Genomic DNA, 23,786 nt, shown 5'->3' on the forward strand with positions numbered 1-23,786 from the left:
GCTGGGTAAGTATGAATCTTCCTCCTCAACTCGTCACTTTAGTACTCACACTGTTTCTCTCTCTCTTCCTCCACAGACGACAGCTGGGACACAAAGGCACAGTGAATCGTTCTCAGTTAATTCTCTCACCTCGTCGCTGATTACAGCTTCTGGTACGCATGGTTCTCCTTCACAACGGGTCTCCTTGGAGCTCACACTGTTTCTCTCTCTCTTCCTCCACAGACGACAGCTGGGACACAAAGGCACAGTGAATCGTTCTCAGTTAATTCTCTCACCTCGTCGCTGATTACAGCTTCTGGTACGTATAGTTCTCCTTCACAACGGGTCTCCTTGGAGCTCACACTGTTTCTCTCTCTCTTCCTCCACAGACGACAGCTTTCTTCCCTGTTGATGGACAGACTGAACAGGTTATGTTATATTCTCTCAAGGTAGCGGACTCACGATAACGGCTAGGCGTACTGTATCGACCGGCAGTGGTTTCCAAGATAGCGCCGGGGACCAAACCCTCTCGGCTGACTCGCTGATTCTACAGAGGGGCGGAAGTGTCACGCCGTCACACCCGGGTCGAGCGCTGCCCTTTCCTCGACGCCTGTTGGCAACCGACAACCGGACCGGGGCGCCCCTTTGTAGAGACCTCGGGGCAGCGGATCTTCTTCGCCTCTGACTCTGTGATGATAGACAACACACAGGTAAAGTAGCAATGTAACTGGTAATACTCACACCGCCAGCCGTACAGATCTTCACCGCCACTCCTAACACAAGTCCGCCAAGCGTCTGGCTACGAAAATACTTCAGGAACTACTCCGAAATTTCCGATGCTGAAACACACTCACAGCATAATCACACACAGGGTGATTCTAGGATCCGTCTTCCTCTTCAGCGCCCCTAGCGAGTGACTGGAGGCGGGGTACGTCTGACACGACACAGCAATCTCACTGCAATATACACGGCACCACTTCAAAGTGAAATTTCTACATCCAAGACTCACCCACCACGCTCAGTGCACACAATAGACGCCCGTCCTCCCTCGCCTCGCTCTGGGCAAGAATGTGGAGATGGTAACACGGCCTAGCAGTTGGTTTCCGTCGCTGCGGCTGTCTCACACAAAGATCCTGTGGCTCACCCACCACGCTAACTCAGGGGCGGGGCCACTCACTCTCGCTGGAAAGCACTTAAAAGATATCCAGATAAAATACATGCAAGGTATATTCAATGAATGAGTTCGTTTACTCACAACTGCGGTGCTTCTGTTATCTCACGCTTCCTTTGGTTAACTTCTCCTGTGATAATTCCAACTACACAGATGGGTACTCACAATAGCACGTTCCTTCTTCCTTCACTTCATTTATACACAGTCGGCCTCCACTTACTTTCCAACCCGTAAGGTCTTTAATAGCTGCCTCCGCCGAAATCCCACGATGCACAAAGAGAGAGAGAGAGTCCAATAATCCAACTGGCGTACCCGGTGAGTTTAACTCAGCGCTACAGCACACACCAACACTGGTCATAACAACAACACAAACTGTGATTTAAGCTGCTCTTAAGTATTCGCCCGGGTGTTGCCTTCGTCCAATCACCCGGCGTTCTTGTTAATTACCCGCAGCTGTCCGTAGTTTGGCTGATTACAGCCCTCGCGGTGCTACCGGATGTCCGGTGTTTTCTCTTCCCGGTCCGGGCGGAAGCATCCGGGCGGAACCAAACTTTCCCAACTTTTTGTTCCGCCCAAAAGATCGTCACTCCTGTGACATCAGCTCAAGATGTTTAGAGAAGAAAAACATTAAGAAGAATCGGAGACAAAATGAGTCTGTGATCATCATATAAATAATACAGGTCAAGTGTTCAATAAATGAATTAAATGATTCAGTTATTCAGTATGTTCATTGTCAGTAGAAACTGAACCGATTCATTTCAGAGAGTCAAAGAGTGAAACTGAGACTCATATTTACATCATCAGATTTCTGTTCCTCTCTGTACAGAGCAGATGTTCATACACTTACATGAGTCTGATGTCTCTGTTACACCACAAACATCAAATAAAGCACTTGTTTCATCATTTATCTGCAGATGTCTTCATGCTTCATTGAGTCAAGTTTATTTAGAAACAAACACACGAGCCAATGATCAATATACTCATTGTTCAAATTCAAAAAAAAATCACAAGACAAAGAAGCAATATTTAATATTTCTTTATTAAAGCAGACAGAATGAATAAAGCAGAGAGACAGAGTGTTGTATGAAAAGTTGTTCACTGTTGATGTGAGACATGAATGAGAAGAAGAGAGGATCTAACACAGATCTTTCTTCACTTCTCCAGTGACTGTCTGACCTTCCCGACTGATCTCACAGATCACTGAGTCTCTGTTGATCCATTCTTGTTCAGTGAGAGTCAGACTGCTGCTCCAGCTGTACAGACCGCCGTCTTTCTGTAGGACTCCAGCTCTGTTCTCCTGAGATCCTGACATCTTCCCATTCACTTTCCAGCTCAGACTCCAGTCTGAAGGGAAACCATTGCTGGCCACACACATCACTGTTGCTGTCTTCTTGCTGGAAATCTCTTCACTAGACGGCGGCAGGACGATCACTTTAGGATGACTTACACCTGACATACACAGATACACAGAAAAAAACATCAAGAGATAAAGTGACAAAATAAAACCAAAAAAAATTCAGATATCAAACATTGTTTCAAAGTTTTGACTATAAAACCTATCCGATTTCGTTATCATAAAATTAGAACCCTAAAATGATTGATCTTATGTGTGTTTTATGCATGGCTCGTCATTACAATTTTCAGTTTTAAAAGGAGGCTATTTGTTCAAAAAAAAAAAAATCACTCCCCAAACATAATATAACTTAATATAAAATATATTATTATATAATATTATATATTATTATTATTATATATTATTATATTATTATTATTATTATTATTATAAAATATAACTATAATATAAAAACAAATTATAAAGATTAAGAAAATACAATCTTTTAATGTTATTGCCCCATTAATGTTCTGTATTTAAAATAATATAAGTTATTAAGTATTTTTGCATAAATATTTGATATAAAACATTTATGCAAAAATAATTCATAACTTATATTATGCACGCCACAAACAACACACAAAGGTAAAACACAGCACACAAAACTTTTTGTGTAGTTTTGCTTTGCCGTTTGTTGCGTGTGTGTATTTTTAAAGGCACAAAATTGGCAAAGCAACATCTACAATCCAAGTCTTTGTGCCTCTTGCCAATTTCTTGTTCTTCCAATCAATGTTTTTAAATTTCTCGCTATATAATTGGAGACATCTGAGCTTAGTTATCCATCAAGTATTATGTTAATCTTTACTAAATACTTAATTCCTCCGAATGGTTTATTATCCGAACTGAAGTGAGATCTTTAACGCTTGTTTTATATGAAGCAAGTCTACAGAGCAACACGACCAACATGAAAGGAACGCCACTGTCAGATACCCAAATGAGCACAAATAGAGGAAAAGTAAAAAAATAAAAAATATACAAATAAACAAATGTATTTCAACTTTTACATCAATATCTTAAATTATTATTACAATTTAAACAAATGTATCTCTATGTTTTAATACTTTACATACAGTATAGAGCACAATATGGCACATAGTCAACAAAATAAATGCATATTACTTAAAGCACCCTGACTGAGAATTAAAAACAAACAATTTAATTAAGAAATAGAAGGAATAAGAGGAATGATACTTAATTTAATTGTATATTAAAAGCAATTGCAAGTAAATGTTAAAATAATTTTGTACTTACTGCCAACTTCCAGTCTCGTGCCGGCACCGAAAGTCCACCACAGTGATAGAAACAAACCGAGCAGCTGTACAAAAACCTCTGAACGCTTCACTAACTCTGACTCTATATTCTGTACATTATGTACATACATGCTTAACAATGCTTTTATTTACTTAATTATTTTATTTGTATTTTTTTTTTGACACTATACGAAAAAAACAGAATTTCTAAAAGTAAATGTTTGTTGTAATCGAACCTCAGCTGAATGTTTGATAGTCAATGATAAACTGTGAATGAAAGATTGAATCAAACATTTAAGACTCAAGGTTTGGAGTCTGTAGGTCATGTGACTGCATGTTTGTCTTGTAGATATCACATTAGATCACTGAATACTGTCTGTCTGCTCATATGTAATTCAAATCAGTGTTTAACAAGAGACACAAAACCTTACTAAAATGACCGTACTATATACATTGCAAGTATTTTTATTCAATCAGAACTCATTTCTGTGTCCTGTTTATGAAGATCTAAAAGATACAAAATGAATGCAGGTCATGCAGGAGTGGACAGATTTTTTTATTTTTATTCTTTTTTCAAAACAATCAAACACAGAAATATCACAATACAAATGTGTCTTATGAATGTAATGATCAGATTAATATAATGAACACTTCATTCATATCTTACACATCTCTGTAAGTCAGATTTCTGCTGTATTGAGCAAGATGATTTTCATAATCTGTTTGCATATCAGATGAGATGTTTCAGATCTCTAAGAGTTTATAGTGCTGTGAGTTTAACACTTCATAACTCAACACAACACACAAAATTAAACATCAACAATGACCTTCACCATCATCTTCATCTCGACACTTTTATTCTCATTACAAGGTAGATTTTTTAATACATTTACTTTATTTATATAAATCATGACTGGAAATATTTTTAAAAACTGTTCATCTATATTTGATTCTTATGATTTATGTTTCAGGGTGTAAATCACAGATCACAGTAACTCAAAGTCCTTCAGTGAAAACTGCAGCACGAGGAGACTCTGTTACTCTGAACTGTAAACTCAGTTCTCCTCCATACTGTAGCACACCTTGTGTGTCCTGGTACTTACAGAATCCTGGAGAAGCTCCTAAACTCCTGATATATTATACAAGCAGCCGTCAGTCTGGAACTCCATCAAGATTCAGTGGCAGTGGATCAAAAACAGATTTTACTCTGAGCATCAGTGGAGTTCAGGCTGAAGATGCAGGAGATTATTACTGTCAGAGTTTTCACTGGCCTGACAGCACACGAGTGTTCACACAGTGATAAAGAGTCGTACAAAAACCTCCATCAGTTAAAGAGGAACTAAAGACACACAAGGACTGGTTTTGCACACAAACAGAAACCCCATTCTCTTTTTAAAACTAAAGTTTGAATAAAACCCCAAGATAAGTCAAATATGAATATGATTTATAAAAACTGAAACAATACATCACAAAGGCCTATAGATGGTTTTATCTTATGGTTGTTGCCATTGTTAAGTGTCTGGCCCAATGTTAACTTCTGGTGTGTGTTTGTTAATGGTGTTAGTGGCAAATTAGAAATCTGGCAAAAATATCTTGTTGAAAATAAACATTTAAGTGAATCTTGCAAAAACATAGGATTATTATATAAAAAACAACAAAAACAAAACTCCACCATAAACCCAGTGTAACAGAACCAAAAGCAAATCGTACAAAATTGTACTGTATGAATGTGGACGTAGGAATTAATGAAGTTCTAGGTTCAGGAAAAGCTAAACATTTAGGCCTGTCAATCATCATTGCGATCATATAGACAGTTTCATCGGACGCACACGTGTTGCTGGAGTTATGCGACTGACCCAAAGTGCACCTCTGGTCTGAGTTTGTTTCTCGCTGCTGTGAAGAGAGTTTTGACAGGCGATCGGTAGCTAACACTGTATACATTCATTTTACACAGTAATGTAAGCTCAGTGTAGTAGTTGATACGGGTTAGATCTAAACAAAGGTAATCAACTTGTCATTTATTTAACTTCTTACAAGAAAAAATCTCCTCTCGAAGGATGATCTATTGATTTATGACAGATCAAGAATTAATACAAATATTTTAAGACAAGTGTCACACCCCGGGGGCGGACCCGAATATGCTACTGGGCCACACCCCTCTTAACTCTTCCACCTCGAGGAGTTTCCCAAGACCACCCCAATGACCAGACAGACGAGTATACTATAATTAAAACAAGCTTTATTAAATATTTAAAAAGGGAAAAGGGGGAAGGGAAAAAGGGAACTTTAAAACTAATATGGCTCTTCTTTGCCTCCAGGGCCACTTGGGGAAAAGACTGGGGGCCGGGGCTCTGGCCCAGCAACCCGTGGCGCGCTCCGCTTCTCCTGGAGGCAGAATCGAACACAGTCCGACCAGGGCAAACACTCCACTGATGCTCGCAGCACTGGGGGGTCCTCGGTCCCACACAGGGCCTCACTGGTTCAGGTAGGTAGTTGCGACAAGCATAGAACAGATTATCCCACAGATTGCGTTACTCACAGTGCAGGGGGATCCTCGTTCCCACACGGAGCTCCACTGGTTCAGGTAGGTAGTTGCTACAAGCACAGAACAGATTATTTCACAGGCTGCGTTACTCACAGTGCCGGGGGATCCTCGTTCCCACACAGAGCTCCACTGATTCAGGTAGGTAGTTGCTACAAGCACAGAACAGGTTATTTCACAGGCTGCGTTACTCGCAGTGCCGGGGGATCCTCGTTCCCACACGGAGCTTCACTGGTTCAGGTAGGTAGTTGAGTGCCGGGGGATCCTCGTTCCCACACAGAGCTCCACTGATTCGGGTAGGCAGTCGCTACAAGCACAGAACAGGTTATTCCACAGGTTGCGTTACTCACAGTGCCGGGGGATCCTCGTTCCCACACGGAGCTCCACTGGTTCAGGTAGGTTGTTGCTATAAGCACAGAACAGGTTATTTCACAGGCTGCGTTACTCACAGTGCCGGGGGATCCTCGTTCCCACACAGAGCTCCACTGGTTCAGGTAGGTAGTTGCTACAAGCACAGAACAGGTTATTTCACAGGCTGCGTTACTCACAGTGCCGGGGGATCCTCGTTCCCACACGGAGCTTCACTGGTTCAGGTAGGTAGTTGCTACAAGCACAGAACAGATTATTCCACAGGTTGCGTTACTCACAGTGCCGGGGGATCCTCGTTCCCACACAGAGCTCCACTGGTTCAGGTAGGTAGTTGCTACAAGCACAGAACAGGTTATTTCACAGGCTGCGTTACTCACAGTGCCGGGGGATCCTCGTTCCCACACGGAGCTTCACTGGTTCAGGTAGGTAGTAGACAAAGCTCTCGTGGTCACACCCCGGGCACAAGGCTTGATTTTCTCTCTCTCCCTATAGGATTCAGGCCGCAACAGATGTCACCATCTCGTGTCTCGTCGGAGGCTGGGCAGTTCGAACGCTACAAGCACAGCATACGCACAGCAAGTCAAGCGTAAACACCATCAATCAGTGAAACTCACCCACAGCACTCTTATACCACGTCACGTGAATTTTAGATTGTCCTTGCCACCTGACCACGACGACCTCGAGAGATTGGTTGGGCAACAACTGGATCACAAAGGAGGGAGAGATGTATGGTATTCACAGGCCCGGCGTGTCGGTTATCACTTCCCTGGCTCACCTGCACTTCCTCTTTCCCACAGGGCCACTGGCTTACTGGCGGGCGGTGCTTCGTCCGTGCTTCTGGTCAACCGCGGCTCACCCAGGCTCTCCTCTCCAGTGGGGCCAGGGACCTCACGAAACACAAGAACACACACCAGGATAATTCTTCATACAAGACATTTGCAGATGTGGTGTGAGGGTGGTCCTCTCGCGTCATGACCGTGGTTTAGCCTATTGGCCATGCCCCTGGGCTATAAAAACAGGAGCGTATGCGTCACATGGGATGCGTCACTTGGGGGACTGCTACGTCGTTAACGCGACCCCGTCACTTCCGGAATTGGCTGTGTATTCTCGAGACGGTAAGGAATGGATGCACTGTCAGTCATTTTGTTTATGTGTGTTTGGTTACGAGAAGGACACCCTCTGTTTAATATGCTTTAGAGTCGCTGATTAGTTTGGCAAGTGCTTCCGCATTGATACTGCGTTCATCTTGGCGAGTGCTTCCGCATTGATACTGCGTTCATCACAACGGTCTATTCGAAGAGCGTCTGTACAAAGAGTGGAAAAGGTAGGATGAATGCTTTGTGGTTGATTAACTGGTAAATGCATAACCAACTAATTCGCTCTTTTCCCAGCTGTGCTATTTTGATAGCTGCTGGCATATTGTGTCTACCTTCATTCTCAGCTGTGAGATCTGATGCGAGTGCAGGATTAAGGTGCTCCGTAAGGGCAGCTTTTGAAAGCAACTATTGTCTGTTCGTCATAATTAACCCTGTGGTGATCGGTATGTATTTATGCATGCAACCATTTGGATGAGAGTGATTAAATTCCAACAGAGTTATAGTCTTGTTTTATTTATAGGTTTGGGGACTATCTGGGTCGGGGTGCTCTGTCCATTTACAGCTGCAGTGCTGTCCTGTTTCCAAAGTTTTATTTTCGTTTGACTTTCTTTTGGTTTATGCTGCTTTGTTTTTGATTTATATAGTTTGATTCTAAAGTTGATTATTTTGGTTTCTACTTGAATTATATTTGTGATTTGTCTTTATTTACTTTATATTTAATTATTTTTTTGATTTACATTCTGATTTATTATTTGTTTTACTAGTGACTCTGCTTCTCTTGATTTTTCATAAATTTATTTAGTTGTGTGTTTCTATGCAACCATTTATTTGTTGATTTATTGGTTGCAAAAGTTTGCTTTATTTAAATTTAATTGGGTCTTATAACCCAGCTCCTGAGGTGGCTTTATTTGATGCATTTTTCCTTTTTTTCGGCAGGGCTTGAGCACCAGGGGTACATGACTAGCTTTGGTGGCGGTAAATTCTTCACAGTGTGTGTGGTTATCACCGTGTGAGTGTGAGTGTGCGTGTGTACACAGTGAAATGCAGTGGAATGCAGTGATTCACGGACCGGTGGTGCGATCTGATTATTAGCTGCCCCATCCTGGTAAGCTCTAGCCCCTGGCCTGACACTTGCTATAACCCCTAATCCATCGGGTCGAAATAAATGTTGTTTTTTTATCTTTATCCTGCTTTTAATCAAGATTTGTTAATAAAGATTATTTTTGTATTGTTACCCATGTCTCTGGCTCTAATTGGTGATATGAATTTGCGTTCGCCCTTGTGTATGATTTAATTAAATTCTGTGGGCGAAATTCCCATAGTGGCGTAGTTGGCTATCTTGTTCGATCCTTACCTTTCCAAAATAAAAGTCTCCTTGTACTCCACGCCACATTTTGGCGTATAGTCGGCAGGGTTTCGCCATAATTTTGTGTCAGAGACATTGGGTTTTTTTTGTGGTGTTTTGTGTTTTTCTTTGGAAACAGGGCAGCAGTGTATGGTGTCGGGATTGCTTCGGTTGGTGGCCTCTTCTCTCCTGTGGTAAGTGTTTAAGAAATAAATAGGGTAGACTTCCAAAATGGAAGATGAACTACAAGAATTGAGGGATTTGGTAGCTCAGTTGAGAGCCGACAATGCACGGTTGCAGCAGGGACAGGTGCCTGTTGAGGTGCCTGGCCCTGATGCTGCCTTGCCGGGTACCTCTGCTCTCCCGCCTGTTACACCTCAACCCTCGGGCGCTGTTGCGCCTGAGCGATTTGTTGTCGTACCACGTGATCGACGCTGTCCAAAGTTTAATGGGAAATCTGGGTTGAACATTGATGAATGGGTTGAGGAGGCACAGGCGTGTATGAGAGTACGTTATATGTCGAGCACAGATCAAGCTTTCTTTCTATTTGACCATTTGGAGGGGGAGGCTCGAGAAGAGATCAGATACCGCCCTGATCTCGAACGCGGGGACCCCAATAAGATCATTAAAGCGTTGCGTGACCTTTATGGCTGTTCACAGTCTTATGTCTCATTACAAGAGGCTTTCTTTTCCAGAAAGCAACAAGAGGGCGAGACTCTGTTGGAATTCTCTCTTGCGCTTATGGGTTTGCTGGAACGAGTTAAGAACCGTGCTCCGCATGTTATCCCTAATGCTGAAACCTTATTGCGAGACCAATTTGTTGAGCACGTCAATGATAGCGCACTAAGGCGTGAGTCGAAGCAGTTGGTTCGTCGCCAGCCTACTGCTACCTTATTGGAGGTGCGTGGTGACGCGATTAGATGGGAACAAGAGGGGATGCCTGGGGGGGCAAGAGGACGTAGTCAGTCGGCCCCATTAGCGTACGGCATTCAATATGGGGTGCGCGGTGGGATTCCGGCTGAAATTTCTAAACCATCTGAGCTGGGCGAATTGAGGGAAATGTTGCAACAGCAACAACAACAGTTGAATCAGCTCACACAAACTCTTGCCCGTTTTCAAACTTCACAAATGCGCAGTCGCTCTCCTCGCTCCGGTCCGGTTATATGTAGGCGGTGCCAACGACCGGGCCATTTTGCTCGTGAGTGCGATGGGGGACAGCGTTTCTCACGCCCTCCCCCGTCTGCTACCAGTTCCTCTACAGCCGAGAATGAACCGCTATGTGCCCGCCGACCGTCGGAAAACTAGCCCCCACCAGGTTGCGGAGTCACAGCCTGGGTGGGAAAGAAATTGACTCTTGTAAGATTGATGTACATCGTTCCGTGCCTAATTTGATATCCTCTTGTCCACATGTGATTGCCCTTATGGGGGGTGTTTCGGTGCCCTGTTTAGTGGACACTGGTTCAATGGTGGACGTAGGGTGTGTCGCATCCCAGGTGGCACAATGAAGCTGGTGGCTGCAACTTGTTCAGCTCAGTATGGTGAACGTACAGTTTTGTTTGAACCCCCAGAGTCAGGCCTCCCAGCTGGGCTTTTAGCATCACCTGCTTTGGTGAGAGTAAATCGAGGGACCGTTTATGTGCCTATAGTAAATGTGGGCACTGTGGAGGTAACGCTCCGCCCTGCCACCGTGGTGGGTAATGTAAAAGAGGTCTATATGGTGAGTTTACCAGCAGGGGTTAGTGAAGAGAAACCAGTAGTTGCCACAGTTCAGTCTCATAGTGTGGGGGGAAGTCTTTCCTTGTCCCAACAGATTGCGTCTCTTGACTTATCGGTTTTGTCCTGTTCAGAGCAGGCCCAGGTTAGGGCCTTGCTGCAGAAATATCAAATAGTGTTTTCGGGTCATGACAGTGATCTAGGTTGCACTCGTCTTATTTCTCATGACATACCTTTATTGGATGATGTCCCTGTGCGTCAACGATATCGACGGATTCCTCCTTCTGAATATGAGATGGTAAAATCTCATATTAATCAGTTGCTGGAGGCTGGAATAGTACGTGAGAGTTGTAGCCCTTATGCATCTCCGATAGTGTTGGTTAAGAAAAAGGACGGTAGTCTGCGCATGTGCGTAGACTACCGTCACCTGAATACCAAGACTAGGAGAGATGCTTTTCCCTTGCCTCGTATTGAGGAGTCTTTGGACTCCCTAGCAGGGGCCCGCTGGTTCTCCACATTGGATTTGGCCAGCGGGTACTTGCAGGTTCCTGTTTCTGAGCAGGACAAGTCGAAGACTGCATTCTGCACCCCGTTTGGATTGTTCGAATGGAACCGCATGCCCTTTGGCCTTTGTAATGCTCCAAGTACATTCCAGAGGCTAATGGAGCGAATATTTGGTGACCAGCGGTGTCAGTCCCTACTTTTATATCTGGATGACGTGGTGGTGTTTTCTTCTTCAGTGGGTCAGCATTTGGACAGATTGGAGATGGTCTTGAGCCGTCTAGAGCAGGAAGGACTTAAGGCAAAGCTAGAGAAGTGTGCTTTCTTTAAGCCGGAAGTGAGGTATTTGGGACACATTATATCTGCACAAGGGGTGGCGACCGACCCTGGTAAAATCACTGCTGTCGCACAATGGCGTTGCCCCGAGACTGTGTCTGAGTTAAGAACATTTCTTGGTTTTGCAAGTTACTATAGGCGCTTTGTTGAGGGGTTTGCCAAGTTGGCAGCACCCCTACATAGGTTGGTGGCCGAGGTGACGGGAGGTAAGTCAGGTAAATCAGGCAAACAAAGAGGGCAGCAGTTGACCCATGCATGGACAGAGCAGTGTCGGATAGCCTTTGAGGCCCTAAAAGAGAAATTAACATCCGCCCCAGTACTGGCATATGCAGATTTTTCCAAAACCTTCATTCTGGAGGTGGATGCTAGCCATGGGGGGCTGGGGGCAGTTCTCTCCCAAGAATGTGAAGGCAAGATTCGACCTGTAGCGTATGCCAGTCGTAGCCTTAGGCCCACTGAGCGCAAATGAATAATTATAGTTCAATGAAACTAGAGTTTCTTGCGCTCAAGTGGGCCATGGTGGAAAAATTTAGGGAGTATCTTTTGGGCCACAAGTGTATTGTGTACACCGATAATAACCCTCTAAGTCATCTAGCTACGGCAAAGCTTGGTGCTACAGAGCAGCGTTGGGCCGCAGAGTTGGCAGCGTTTGATTTCGAGGTAAGGTATAGGTCAGGAAGGAGTAACGGTAATGCAGATGCCCTGTCCCGCCAGAACTCCGTTTCACACTCCAAGGAGTTTGCTGTGGGTGTTGTGCTCCCTGAGTCGTTGCAGCAGGCCATTGGTACAGGAGGTGTGCTTCAGGTAGATGTGAGGATGGTGAGTGTGTTGCCAGGCTATTCTGCCTTTGACCTGCGTTCCATGCAGGAGGCTGACCCTGCCATCGGACAGATGATAAAGTTTTGGGAACTGGGTCAGCGCCCAGGGTCTGAGGAGCGGCGTCAGTTGAGTAAACCAGTTTTGACCCTGCTCCAGCAATGGAACAGGTTAGAAACAAGGGAAGGAGTTTTGTATAGGAGAATATTTCGCCCAGACGGAGGTGAGGAGTGCTCTCAGTTAGTGCTGCCTGATGTTTTGAGGGAAGAGGTTTGGGTGCAGTTGCATCAACAACATGGGCATCAAGGGGTCGAGCGCACAAGTGAGTTGATTCGGCAACGATGCTATTGGCCAAATATGCTGGCTGATATCACTCGCTGGTGCCAGGAATGCGAGCGCTGCCAGCTCGCCAAAGATAATCGGCCAGTAGCACGTGCTTTTATGGGCCATCTGTTGGCTTCAAGGCCGAATGAAGTCCTTGCCATTGACTTTACGGTCCTTGAGCCTTCATTTTCAGGGCAGGAGAACATATTAGTGATGACTGATGTGTTTAGTAAATTTTCCATGGCAGTGCCCACACGTGATCAAAGGGCTGAGACTGTGGCGCAAGTTTTAGTCGAGGAGTGGTTTTATAAGTTTGGGGTCCCTGGCCGTATTCACTCAGACCAGGGCCGGAACTTTGAATCTGCCCTAATCCGTCAGCTTTGTGACCTTTACCAGGTAAGGAAGTCTCGTACCACCCCCTACCATCCGGCCGGCAATGGGCAATGCGAGCGATTTAATCGCACCCTGCATAACCTGCTGCGAACATTGCCAAGCTCTAGAAAGAGGGACTGGGTGTCGTGTTTGTCACAGGTGATATTCTGTTATAACACCACTCCCCATCAAGTGACTGGAGAGTCCCCATATTACTTAATGTTTGGTCAGGAGCCCCAGTTGCCAATAGACTTCCTGCTTGGGAGGGTGCCTGAACCGACCACAGGAAGTATACACAGCTGGGTGGTGGAACATCGCAGACGCTTGCAGGTTGCCTTTGAGGGGGCTCGTGAACGGCTGAAAAACGCTGCAGACCGTCGGAAGAGACAGCACGATCAAAATGTTCGAGATTTACCCTTGGCTGAAGGTCAGCAAGTTTATTTAAGAGATCATGTAGTGCGGGGTCGCCATAAGATTCAGGACTTGTGGAGTTCGGTAATATATCAGGTGGTTAGTCCTCCTGAACAGGGAGGAGCAGTGTATACAATTGCGCCGGTTACAGATTTGGGCAAGGTACGAAGGGTGCATCGTTCTCTTCTGAAGGCTTGTGTCCAGAAGGAGGTTTTGCCTGTCGATCAGTCCATTGGTGCGGTAGAGAGTCAGGGGGACACCCAGGAGTATGATGAAGCAGATGATGTTGATGTAATGGTATTAGTACCAGGGATTCCTCAGACTATCCAGGAAGGGGCCTCCCAGAATGTTGGGGATCCAGCACAGATTGAGGTCCCAGTGGGACTGCTGTCAGTGGGCTCCCCCACAGTGGGGGTGGTCTTGGTAGAACCAGAAGGGCAGGATGTAGAACTTGGAGTAAGGGAAAGTGAAGCACCCTCTAGTTTTCAAAATGAAGGGGTGGTTGCCCCTCGGCGCTCAGTCCGAACTGGTGCAGGTCGACATACAAACTTACATCGTCTTCCCCAGCCGATACGAGGGGTAAGGAATGGAGCTACTAGTAGCGCAGAGATTGTGTCTAACACCATTGTGGCTTTGTTCAGGCCTTGGAGTTAATGTTCTCCTTACTTTATCGTCGGGGCGCCAATACAAAATGGAGGGGTAGATTGTGGCGTGAGGGTGGTCCTCTCGCGTCATGACCGTGGTTAGCCTATTGGCAACGCCCCTGGGCTATAAAAACAGGAGCGTATGCGTCACCTGGGATGCGTCAATTGGGGGACTGCTGCGTCGTTAACGCGATCCCGTCACTTCCGGAATTGGCTGTGTATTCTCGAGACGGTAAGGAATGGATGCACTGTCAGTCATTTTGTTTATGTGTGTTTGGTTACGAGAAGGACACCCTCTGTTTAATATGCTTTAGAGTCGCTGATTAGTTTGGCAAGTGCTTCCGCATTGATACTGCGTTCATCATGGCGATTGATTCCGCAATGATACTCCGTTCAACACAACGCTCTATTCAAAGAGAGTCTGTACAAAGAGTGGAAAAGGTAGGATGAATGCTTTGTGGTTGATTAACTGGTAAATGCATAACCAACTAATTCGCTCTTTTCCCAGCTGTGCTATTTTGATAGCTGCTGGCATATTGTGTCTACCTTCATTCTCAGCTGTGAGATCTGATGCGAGTGCGGGATTAAGGTGCTCTGTAAGGGCAGCTTTTGAAAGCAACTATTGTCTGTTCGTCATAATTAACCCTGTGGTGATCGGTATGTATTTATGCATGCAACCATTTGGATGAGAGTGATTAAATTCCAACAGAGTTATAGTCTTGTTTTATTTATAGGTTTGGGGACTATCTGGGTCGGGGTGCTCTCTGTCCATTTACAGCTGCAGTGCTGTCCTGTTTCCAAAGTTTTATTTTCGTTTGACTTTCTTTTGGTTTATGCTGCTTTGTTTTTGATTTATATAGTTTGATTCTAAAGTTGATTATTTTGGTTTCTACTTGAATTATATTTGTGATTTGTCTTTATTTACTTTATATTTAATTATTTTTTTGATTTACATTCTGATTTATTATTTGTTTTACTAGTGACTCTGCTTCTCTTGATTTTTCATTAATTTATTTAGTTGTGTGTTTCTATGCAACCATTTATTTGTTGATTTATTGGTTGCAAAAGTTTGCTTTATTTAAATTTAATTGGGTCTTATAACCCAGCTCCTGAGGTGGCTTTATTTGATGCATTTTTCCTTTTTTTCGGCAGGGCTTGAGCACCAGGGGTACAGGACTAGCTTTGGTGGCGGTAAATTCTTCACAGTGTGTGTGGTTATCACCGTGTGAGTGTGAGTGTGCGTGTGTACACAGTGAAATGCAGTGGAATGCAGTGATTCACGGACCGGTGGTGCGATCTGATTATTAGCTGCCCCATCCTGGTAAGCTCTAGCCCCTGGCCTGACACTTGCTATAACCCCTAATCCATCGGGTCGAAATAAATGTTGTTTTTTATCTTTATCCTGCTTTTAATCAAGATTTGTTAATAAAGATTATTTTTGTATTGTTACCCATGTCTCTGGCTCTAATTGGTGATATGAATTTGCGTTCGCCCTTGTGTATGATTTAATTAAATTCTGTGGGCGAAATTCCCATAGTGGCGTAGTTGGCTATCTTGTTCGATCCTTACCTTTCCAAAATAAAAGTCTCCTTGTACTCCACGCCACACAGAGAAGTATCACAGCGGTTACTCACGCTTGGTTGCCAATAACCTCTGTTCACGGTGCTCTCGATGGCTCTGTGTCCACTCCTCCTCACGTAAACTCCACAATATCCCTTCGTCTGCTGACTGTCTCTTACTCTCTTCCCCAGGAGAGCGATCCGACCAGCGTGGTCCGTCTGCAAAGCAGCAACACAACGTACACAACGTGTACCACAAGCCCCGTTTAATGTCTGCAAAGGTGTCTTTATACCCTGACTCTTCTCCTCGTTAGCCTATTAGCAACCGCTGTGGTAATTTGCCCCACCTGAGCGTGATCAGGCTTAATTTTGCCTTTGGGGAAACCCCGGATATGAAGTGTGGAAGCCGGATTCCGCCCATCGTCCAGTTAAAATGTGGAAGCCGGGTTCCGCCCGTCGTTCATTTAAAACGTCACCTGTGACATCCTCCCCCGCCGAAATGGTTCTAGTCCCTAGAACCGCTTCCTGTAACCCACTCTCCATACCGGATGGGCGGCCGCCCCCGGGTCTCACGCTGGGGGCGCTGTAGTGGGGGCTCTGGGGCTTCTTCGGCAGGTAGGTCATCCAGCTCTCCTGGAGCCTCTGGGGCTCCTTCAGCAGGTAAGTTATCCGGCTCTCCTGGAGCCTCTGGGGCTACATCGTTCACTGGACCCACTACGACAGGTAAGTTCTCAGGCTCCCTTGGGGCCACTCGGGCCGGCCCCTCCGCCGGGCCTCTTGGAAAGATGACCCACCCTCCATACCAGGGGGTAGCAGCCTCCGGCTCCTTAGGAGCCACCTCTGTGGCTAGTGGGGGATAATTTGGACAAGGGCGGATCATATTCCGATGGACCACCCGATCCGGCCCAGGCTTCCCTTCTGGCCGGATCGTGTAGACCGGCTGCCCCGGTCTCTGCTGCCGTTGCACAACGTACGGCCTCGCCTCCCACCGATCACTCAGCTTGCCTCCACCTAGTCGCCGATTGTCCCGGACTAGTACCCTTTCTCCAGGGAGCAGGGGAGCATCCCGCGCCATCCTATCATACAACCTCTTGTTCTTCTCCCCGGCTGCCTGGATCTTCTTATTGACCTGCTCGTAGGCAAAGTGGAGACGGTGGTGGTGTCGTCCCACCCACTCGGTCACGTTCCCTTCTCTCTCACCTCCCGCTGCTCCCAATAGGGGATCTGTGGGCAAGCGGATGTGTCTTCCAAACATTAAGTACGTGGGGGCATACCCCGTTGTACTGTGCACGCTGTTATTATAGGCTTGTAATAGATTCGGCAAAGCACTCACCCAATCATCCTGGCGTCTCTGGTCCAGAGTTCCCAGCAGATTCAACAGGGTCTGATTGAAGCGCTCACATCCTCCGTTTCCTTGGGGATGGTACGAGGTCGTATGGGTCTTTACACACCCGTACAGTTGGCATAGCTCTCGGATGACGCGGGACTCGAAGTTCGGGCCCTGATCCGAGTGCAGGAACTCAGGGCACCCAAATGGCTGGAACACTGCCCTCCATAATGCTGTGGCTGTGGTACTTGCTGTCTGGTCGAGGGTGGGGATAGCCCAGGCGTATTTGGTGAACAAGTCTGTCACCACTAAGATGTTCTGGTACCGGTCCTTGGGACGACTCAGGGTCAGATAGTCCATCGCCACAATATGGAGGGGGGCCTTTGCGAGGATCGGAACCATCGGTGCTCGGGGTTCCTGCCGGGATTTAAACAGAGTACATCGGGGACATGCTTGAATGAACGTACTCACGGAAATCTCCATTCCTGGCCAATAGAAGTGTCGGCGTAGCAACGACATGGTGCGTTCCTGCCCCTGGTGTCCCATCTGGTCATGGTAGGCCTCTAACAGTGCCCGAACTTGGCTGGCCGGTACCACAATCTGGCTAACCTCCTCATCGGTCCCCGGGTCCCGTATGGCCCTACACAATACACCTTCACGCAACTTCAATTTCTCCCATTGTCCCAGTATTTTTCGACCCACCTCTGTCTGGGCTTGTCTCTCGGCGGGGGTCGGTCGCCGGGCCTGCCGAAGCCACTCGCCCAGATTCCGTAGCTCTCGATCCTCCTGCTGTCTAGCCTTCCAACGCTGGGGGTCCCATCCCCAACTTACAGGTGCTGCCTCCCGTTGGCTCCCAGGCGCCTCCACTACGCCGACCATCAGTCCTTCCTCTCCTTGTTCTCCCTCGAATGGGGCCGGGCCCCTCGAATCGGCCCTAGCTGGCAACCGGGAGAGGGCATCTGCGTTGGTGTGCTCCCGCCCCGGGCGGTACTGCAGCTGGTAGTTGTAATTGGCTAGCTGAGCCACCCATCGCTGCTCTACTGCTCCCAACCGGGCTGTCTGCAAATGTACCAGAGGGTTGTTATCGGTGACCACGGTTACCTTGGCTCCCCAGAGGTAATCCTTGAATTTCTCGCTCAAGGCCCACTTCAGCGCCAGCAGTTCGAGCTTGAAAGAACTGTAATTTGCATCGTTTCGTTCAGCGGGATGGAGGCTCTGGCTGGCATAGGCGATCACCCGTTCCACTCCATCTTGTTTCTGCGCAAGCACCGCTCCCAGGCCCAGATTACTGGCATCTGTATAGAGTAGGAAGGGTTGAGAGAAGTCAGTGTACGCCAAAATCGGGGCTTGTAAAAGTTCTTGCTTCAGGACCCTAAAGGCCGTCTCACATTCTGGGGTCCATCCCACCGTGGGGGATCCTTGTCCCCGTGGTCGTCCCGTCCCGACCAGCAGCTGGTTCAAGGGTCTGGCGATCTTAGAGAACCCTTTAATAAATCGTCGGTAGTAGCCAACAAAGCCTAAGAATGATCTCACTTGCCTTACAGTCCTGGGGACCTCCCAGTCCCGAACTGCCGATACCTTCCCGGGATCAACGGCCACACCAGCTGCGCTCACCACGTGTCCCAGGAACTGCACCTTACGGCGCAGCAGGTGGCACTTCTCCGGTTGCAACTTCAACCCATACCTCTCCATCTCCCGGAACACCTTTTCCAGGTGCTGCAAGTGAGTCTCGAAGTCTGGGGAATACACAATCACGTCATCAAGGTATACCAGCACAGATTCTATTAACTGACCTCCCAAACATCGTTGCATCAGTCTCTGGAAGGTGGCGGGGGCGTTGCAAAGACCGAAGGGCATCCGGTCCCACTCAAAAAGACCAAATGGCGTGGTAAAGGCGGTCTTCTCTCGGTCCCGTTCCTCAACCGGTACCTGCCAGTACCCGCTGGCCAAATCCAAGGTGGAATACCAGGCAGACTTGGTCAAACTTGTCAGGGAGTCCTCAATACGAGGTAAGGGAAACGCGTCTTTCTTGGTCAAGCTGTTCAACTTCCTATAGTCCACACAGAACCTCCAGGCCCCGGTCTTCTTCTGGACAAGCACTATCGGTGCCGCCCATGGGCTACTACTCTCTCTCACGATCCCCTGCTCTAGCATACCTTGCAAAAGGGTCCTCACTTCGGTATATAGGGTGGGGGGTATTGGTCGGTACCACTCCCGACTTGGTGCAGCTTCTCCCGTAGGGATACTATGTCGTATTACCGTCGTGCAACCATAGTCTTCATCATGGGTGGAAAACACATGTTGCCATTTCTTCAGTAGCTTCTGTAGCTCTTCCACTTGTTCCTGCTCCAGGTCCTCTCCTCGTAAGGAGTCCCCTGTCAAGTGGGCCGGTACCTTGTTCTCCCTCGTCCTAGACGCTCCTACGGTTTGCGTTAGTGCTACCTCAACTACTGCAGGGTGCACTCGCCAGAAACTCACATCTTCCTTGTCACGCACCTGATGTCCCTCGACCGACGTCACCGTCACCAGCCGCTGGTGCTTGTGTAAGTGTATTGGGTAGGGGTTTTCATTACAGACCTTCACTGGCACTCGGCCTCGTCGTACTACCGTCAGTCCTCGGGCCACCCTCACCTGTGTGCAGTCTTCGTGAGGTTCCACCAACACCCAGCTCTCAGAGCCTCGACGCTGTTGTGGCACCCTGGCCCACACTATGGCTTCACTTTCTGCTGGCACCGACAATGCGAATCGACATGCTACTCGACCAACCTCTTCTCGGCCATCTTGGTTCTTAGCCAGCTGCACTCGCCTGCAGTCGGCCACTACTCGTTCCCAGCCTGGCCGCTCGGCCCTCGGTATTGTCTGAACGGGCCTAGCCCGAAATAGCTCCTCCCAACACTCCGAGAGGACATTCATACCCAGGAGGGCTCGATGACGGCCGAGGCAATGGTCCTGTACAATGATGACCCCCTTCTGCGGAACTCGTACTCCATACAATTCAAAGTCGGTAAGTCGATAGCCGATGTAGGGGATCTCTAAACCGTTCGCCCCCTTCAGGGTAAGCCAGGGCGCTTCAACCTTGTGTGCGGGGTGGGCTCCAAATAATTCATGGGACAAGCTTTCTGAAAATAAAGTCACTTGAGAACCAGTGTCGACGAGACAGCGCACCGTGGTGCCACATACCTGGGCCTCTACTATTGGGCTAAGCCCAATCATCCCGTCCTTGGGTTCCATTCCTCTATGGGGGTCACTTTGGGGGGCGCCGACCACATGACCCACTGTGGCCGGTCGTCTTAAAAACCCCCCTCGGAGGCTCTTCGTGGTCCGCACTGCCTACTCACATGCCCGGCGGTCCCACACCGATTACAAATGGGCCTCCCTTGCTCGTCCCACTCGAACCTAGGCCGACTCGCCTGCCAGGGCCGCCTCATCCCATCCCGGCCTCGCTCAGAGTACGTCCGTTCTCGGGGGGCGGGCCCTTCTTCTTTCCTTCCCGGCCCTAGGCGCAGTTCCCCTACCAGGGCCTTGGTTAGCTCGGCCATCTGATCTCGCACGTCTTTTAAGAGCTCCATCTTCAATGTTTGTTTCCAGGCTGATACCTCCGAGGCTGCCGCCGGGCCACTCACTGCTGCACATACGGGGGCCTCCTTGGCTTCCGCTTGGTCGCCTTCCAAGGCCATGGCCTCCTTTTTCAGGTCATCGAACGTGAGCTCAGGGTCTCGTCTAAACTGCACTCGGAGATTTTGTCGTAGGGGGCCCTCCCGTAGCCCTAACAGGAACTGGTCCCTTAACAGGGTCTCCTCATCTCCAATCCCATGATCTCGTCGTCGCTTTAGGCGTGTATACTGCTCGCGCAGCTTCAGGGCGAAGGCTCGAATGGACTGGTGGGGGCCCTGCTTACAATTAAAGAACTGCACCCTCAGGACGGCCACAGGGGTGGTATCACCATACTGCTCGGTGAGGAAGTGGAAGATGGTCTGGGCGGTGGCTCGAACGGCTTCGGGGGCGGCCTGTACTTTTCGCCGGGCTTCTCCTCCTAGTGAGTTTAATACAAACTGCTGTTGTTGACTGGCACTCAGCCCTTGAAGGCCGGCCAAATACTCGATTTGGGCTCTCCACTCCGTCAAATGAACCTCGGACTCGACCCCAGTATACTTCTGCACCCAGGGGTTTCCCAGGAACACGGGCATGACACGGGGTGGTGTTTCCGGCCTTTCCGGCACAACACGGGGTGGGGTTTCTAGCCTTTCAGGCACAACACGGGGCGGGGCTTCGGGCAACTCGTCGTCGGCCATTGGAGGACCTTGGTCGCTCAACTCGAGGTGGAACCCTGCCGACTACGCCAAATCTGTCACACCCCGGGGGCGGACCCGAATATGCACTGGGCCACACCCCTCTTAACTCTTCCACCTCGAGGAGTTTCCCAAGACCACCCCAATGACCAGACAGACGAGTATACTATAATTAAAACAAGCTTTATTAAATATTTAAAAAGGGAAAAGGGGGAAGGGAAAAAGGGAACTTTAAAACTAATATGGCTCTTCTTTGCCTCCAGGGCCACTTGGGGAAAAGACTGGGGGCCGGGGCTCTGGCCCAGCAACCCGTGGCGCGCTCCGCTTCTCCTGGAGGCAGAATCGAACACAGTCAGACCAGGGCAAACACTCCACTGATGCTCTCAGCACTGGGGGATCCTCGTTCCCACACAGGGCCTCACTGGTTCAGGTAGGTAGTTGCTACAAGCATAGAACAGATTATTCCACAGGTTGCGTTACTCACAGTGCCGGGGGATCCTCGTTCCCACACGGAGCTCCACTGGTTCAGGTAGGTAGTTGCTACAAGCACAGAACAGATTATTTCACAGGCTGCGTTACTCACAGTGCCGGGGGATCCTCGTTCCCACACAGAGCTCCACTGATTCAGGTAGGTAGTTGCTACAAGCACAGAACAGGTTATTTCACAGGCTGCGTTACTCGCAGTGCCGGGGGATCCTCGTTCCCACACGGAGCTTCACTGGTTCAGGTAGGTAGTTGAGTGCCGGGGGATCCTCGTTCCCACACAGAGCTCCACTGATTCGGGTAGGCAGTCGCTACAAGCACAGAACAGGTTATTCCACAGGTTGCGTTACTCACAGTGCCGGGGGATCCTCGTTCCCACACGGAGCTCCACTGGTTCAGGTAGGTTGTTGCTATAAGCACAGAACAGGTTATTTCACAGGCTGCGTTACTCACAGTGCCGGGGGATCCTCGTTCCCACACAGAGCTCCACTGGTTCAGGTAGGTAGTTGCTACAAGCACAGAACAGGTTATTTCACAGGCTGCGCTACTCACAGTGCCGGGGGATCCTCGTTCCCACACGGAGCTTCACTGGTTCAGGTAGGTAGTTGCTACAAGCACAGAACAGATTATTCCACAGGTTGCGTTACTCACAGTGCCGGGGGATCCTCGTTCCCACACAGAGCTCCACTGTTTCAGGTAGGTAGTTGCTACAAGCACAGAACAGGTTATTTCACAGGCTGCGTTACTCACAGTGCCGGGGGATCCTCGTTCCCACACGGAGCTTCACTGGTTCAGGTAGGTTGTTGACGAAGCTCTCGTTGTCACACCCCGGGCACAAGGCTTGATTTTCTCTCTCTCCCTATAGGATTCAGGCCGCAACAGATGTCACCATCTCGTGTCTCGTCGGAGGCTGGGCAGTTCGAACGCTACAAGCACAGCATACGCACAGCAAGTCAAGCGTAAACACCATCAATCAGTGAAACTCACCCACAGCACTCTTATACCACGTCACGTGAATTTTAGATCGTCCTTGCCACCTGACCACGACGACCTCGAGAGATTGGTTGGGCAACAACTGGATCCAAAGGAGGGAGAGATGTATGGTATTCACGGGCCCGGCGTGTCGGTTATCACTTCCCTGGCTCACCTGCACTTCCTCTTTCCCACAGGGCCACTGGCTTACTGGCAGGTGGTGCTTCGTCCGTGCTTCTGGTCAACCGCGGCTCACCCACGCTCTCCTCTCCAGTGGGGCCAGGGACCTCACGAAACACAAGAACACACACCAGGGTAATTCTTCATACAAGACATTTGCAGAGAAGTATCACAGCGGTTACTCACGCTTGGTTGCCAATAACCTCTGTTCACGGTGCTCTCGATGGCTCTGTGTCCACTCCTCCTCACGTAAACTCCACAATATCCCTTCGTCTGCTGACTGTCTCTTACTCTCTTCCCCAGGAGAGCGATCCGACCAGCGTGGTCCGTCTGCAAAGCAGCAACACAACGTACACAACGTGTACCACAAGCCCCGTTTAATGTCTGCAAAGGTGTCTTTATACCCTGACTCTTCTCCTCGTTAGCCTATTAGCAACCGCTGTGTTAATTTGCCCCACCTGAGCGTGATCAGGCTTAATTTTGCCTTTGGGGAAACCCCGGATATGAAGTGTGGAAGCCGGATTCCGCCCGTCGTCCAGATAAGATGTGGAAGCCGGGTTCCGCCCGTCGTTCATTTAAAACGTCACCTGTGACACAAGAATCCACAAACACTATTAGTGGAAAATAATAAATACAAACACTCAGTGTATAAAGTTGTGTTGTGATGTCATGAGATAAATATTTAAATCAGTGTGAGTCTGTTTGCATATCAG

At 48.1% G+C, this 23,786-nt stretch overlaps 1 gene segment (V, D, J or C); it reads right to left on the minus strand.

Moving 5' to 3' along the window:
• Positions 1-2,269: 2,269 nt before the first annotated feature.
• On the minus strand, positions 2,270-4,042 carry LOC129425980 (Ig lambda-2 chain C region-like). The segment is given in 2 exon segments: positions 2,270-2,599; positions 3,795-4,042. Coding segments are annotated over 2 exon segments (444 nt in total).
• Positions 4,043-23,786: the final 19,744 nt, after the last annotated feature.

This window comes from Misgurnus anguillicaudatus, chromosome 25 (assembly GCF_027580225.2).
Source record: "Misgurnus anguillicaudatus chromosome 25, ASM2758022v2, whole genome shotgun sequence".
Taxonomy (NCBI): domain Eukaryota; kingdom Metazoa; phylum Chordata; class Actinopteri; order Cypriniformes; family Cobitidae; genus Misgurnus; species Misgurnus anguillicaudatus.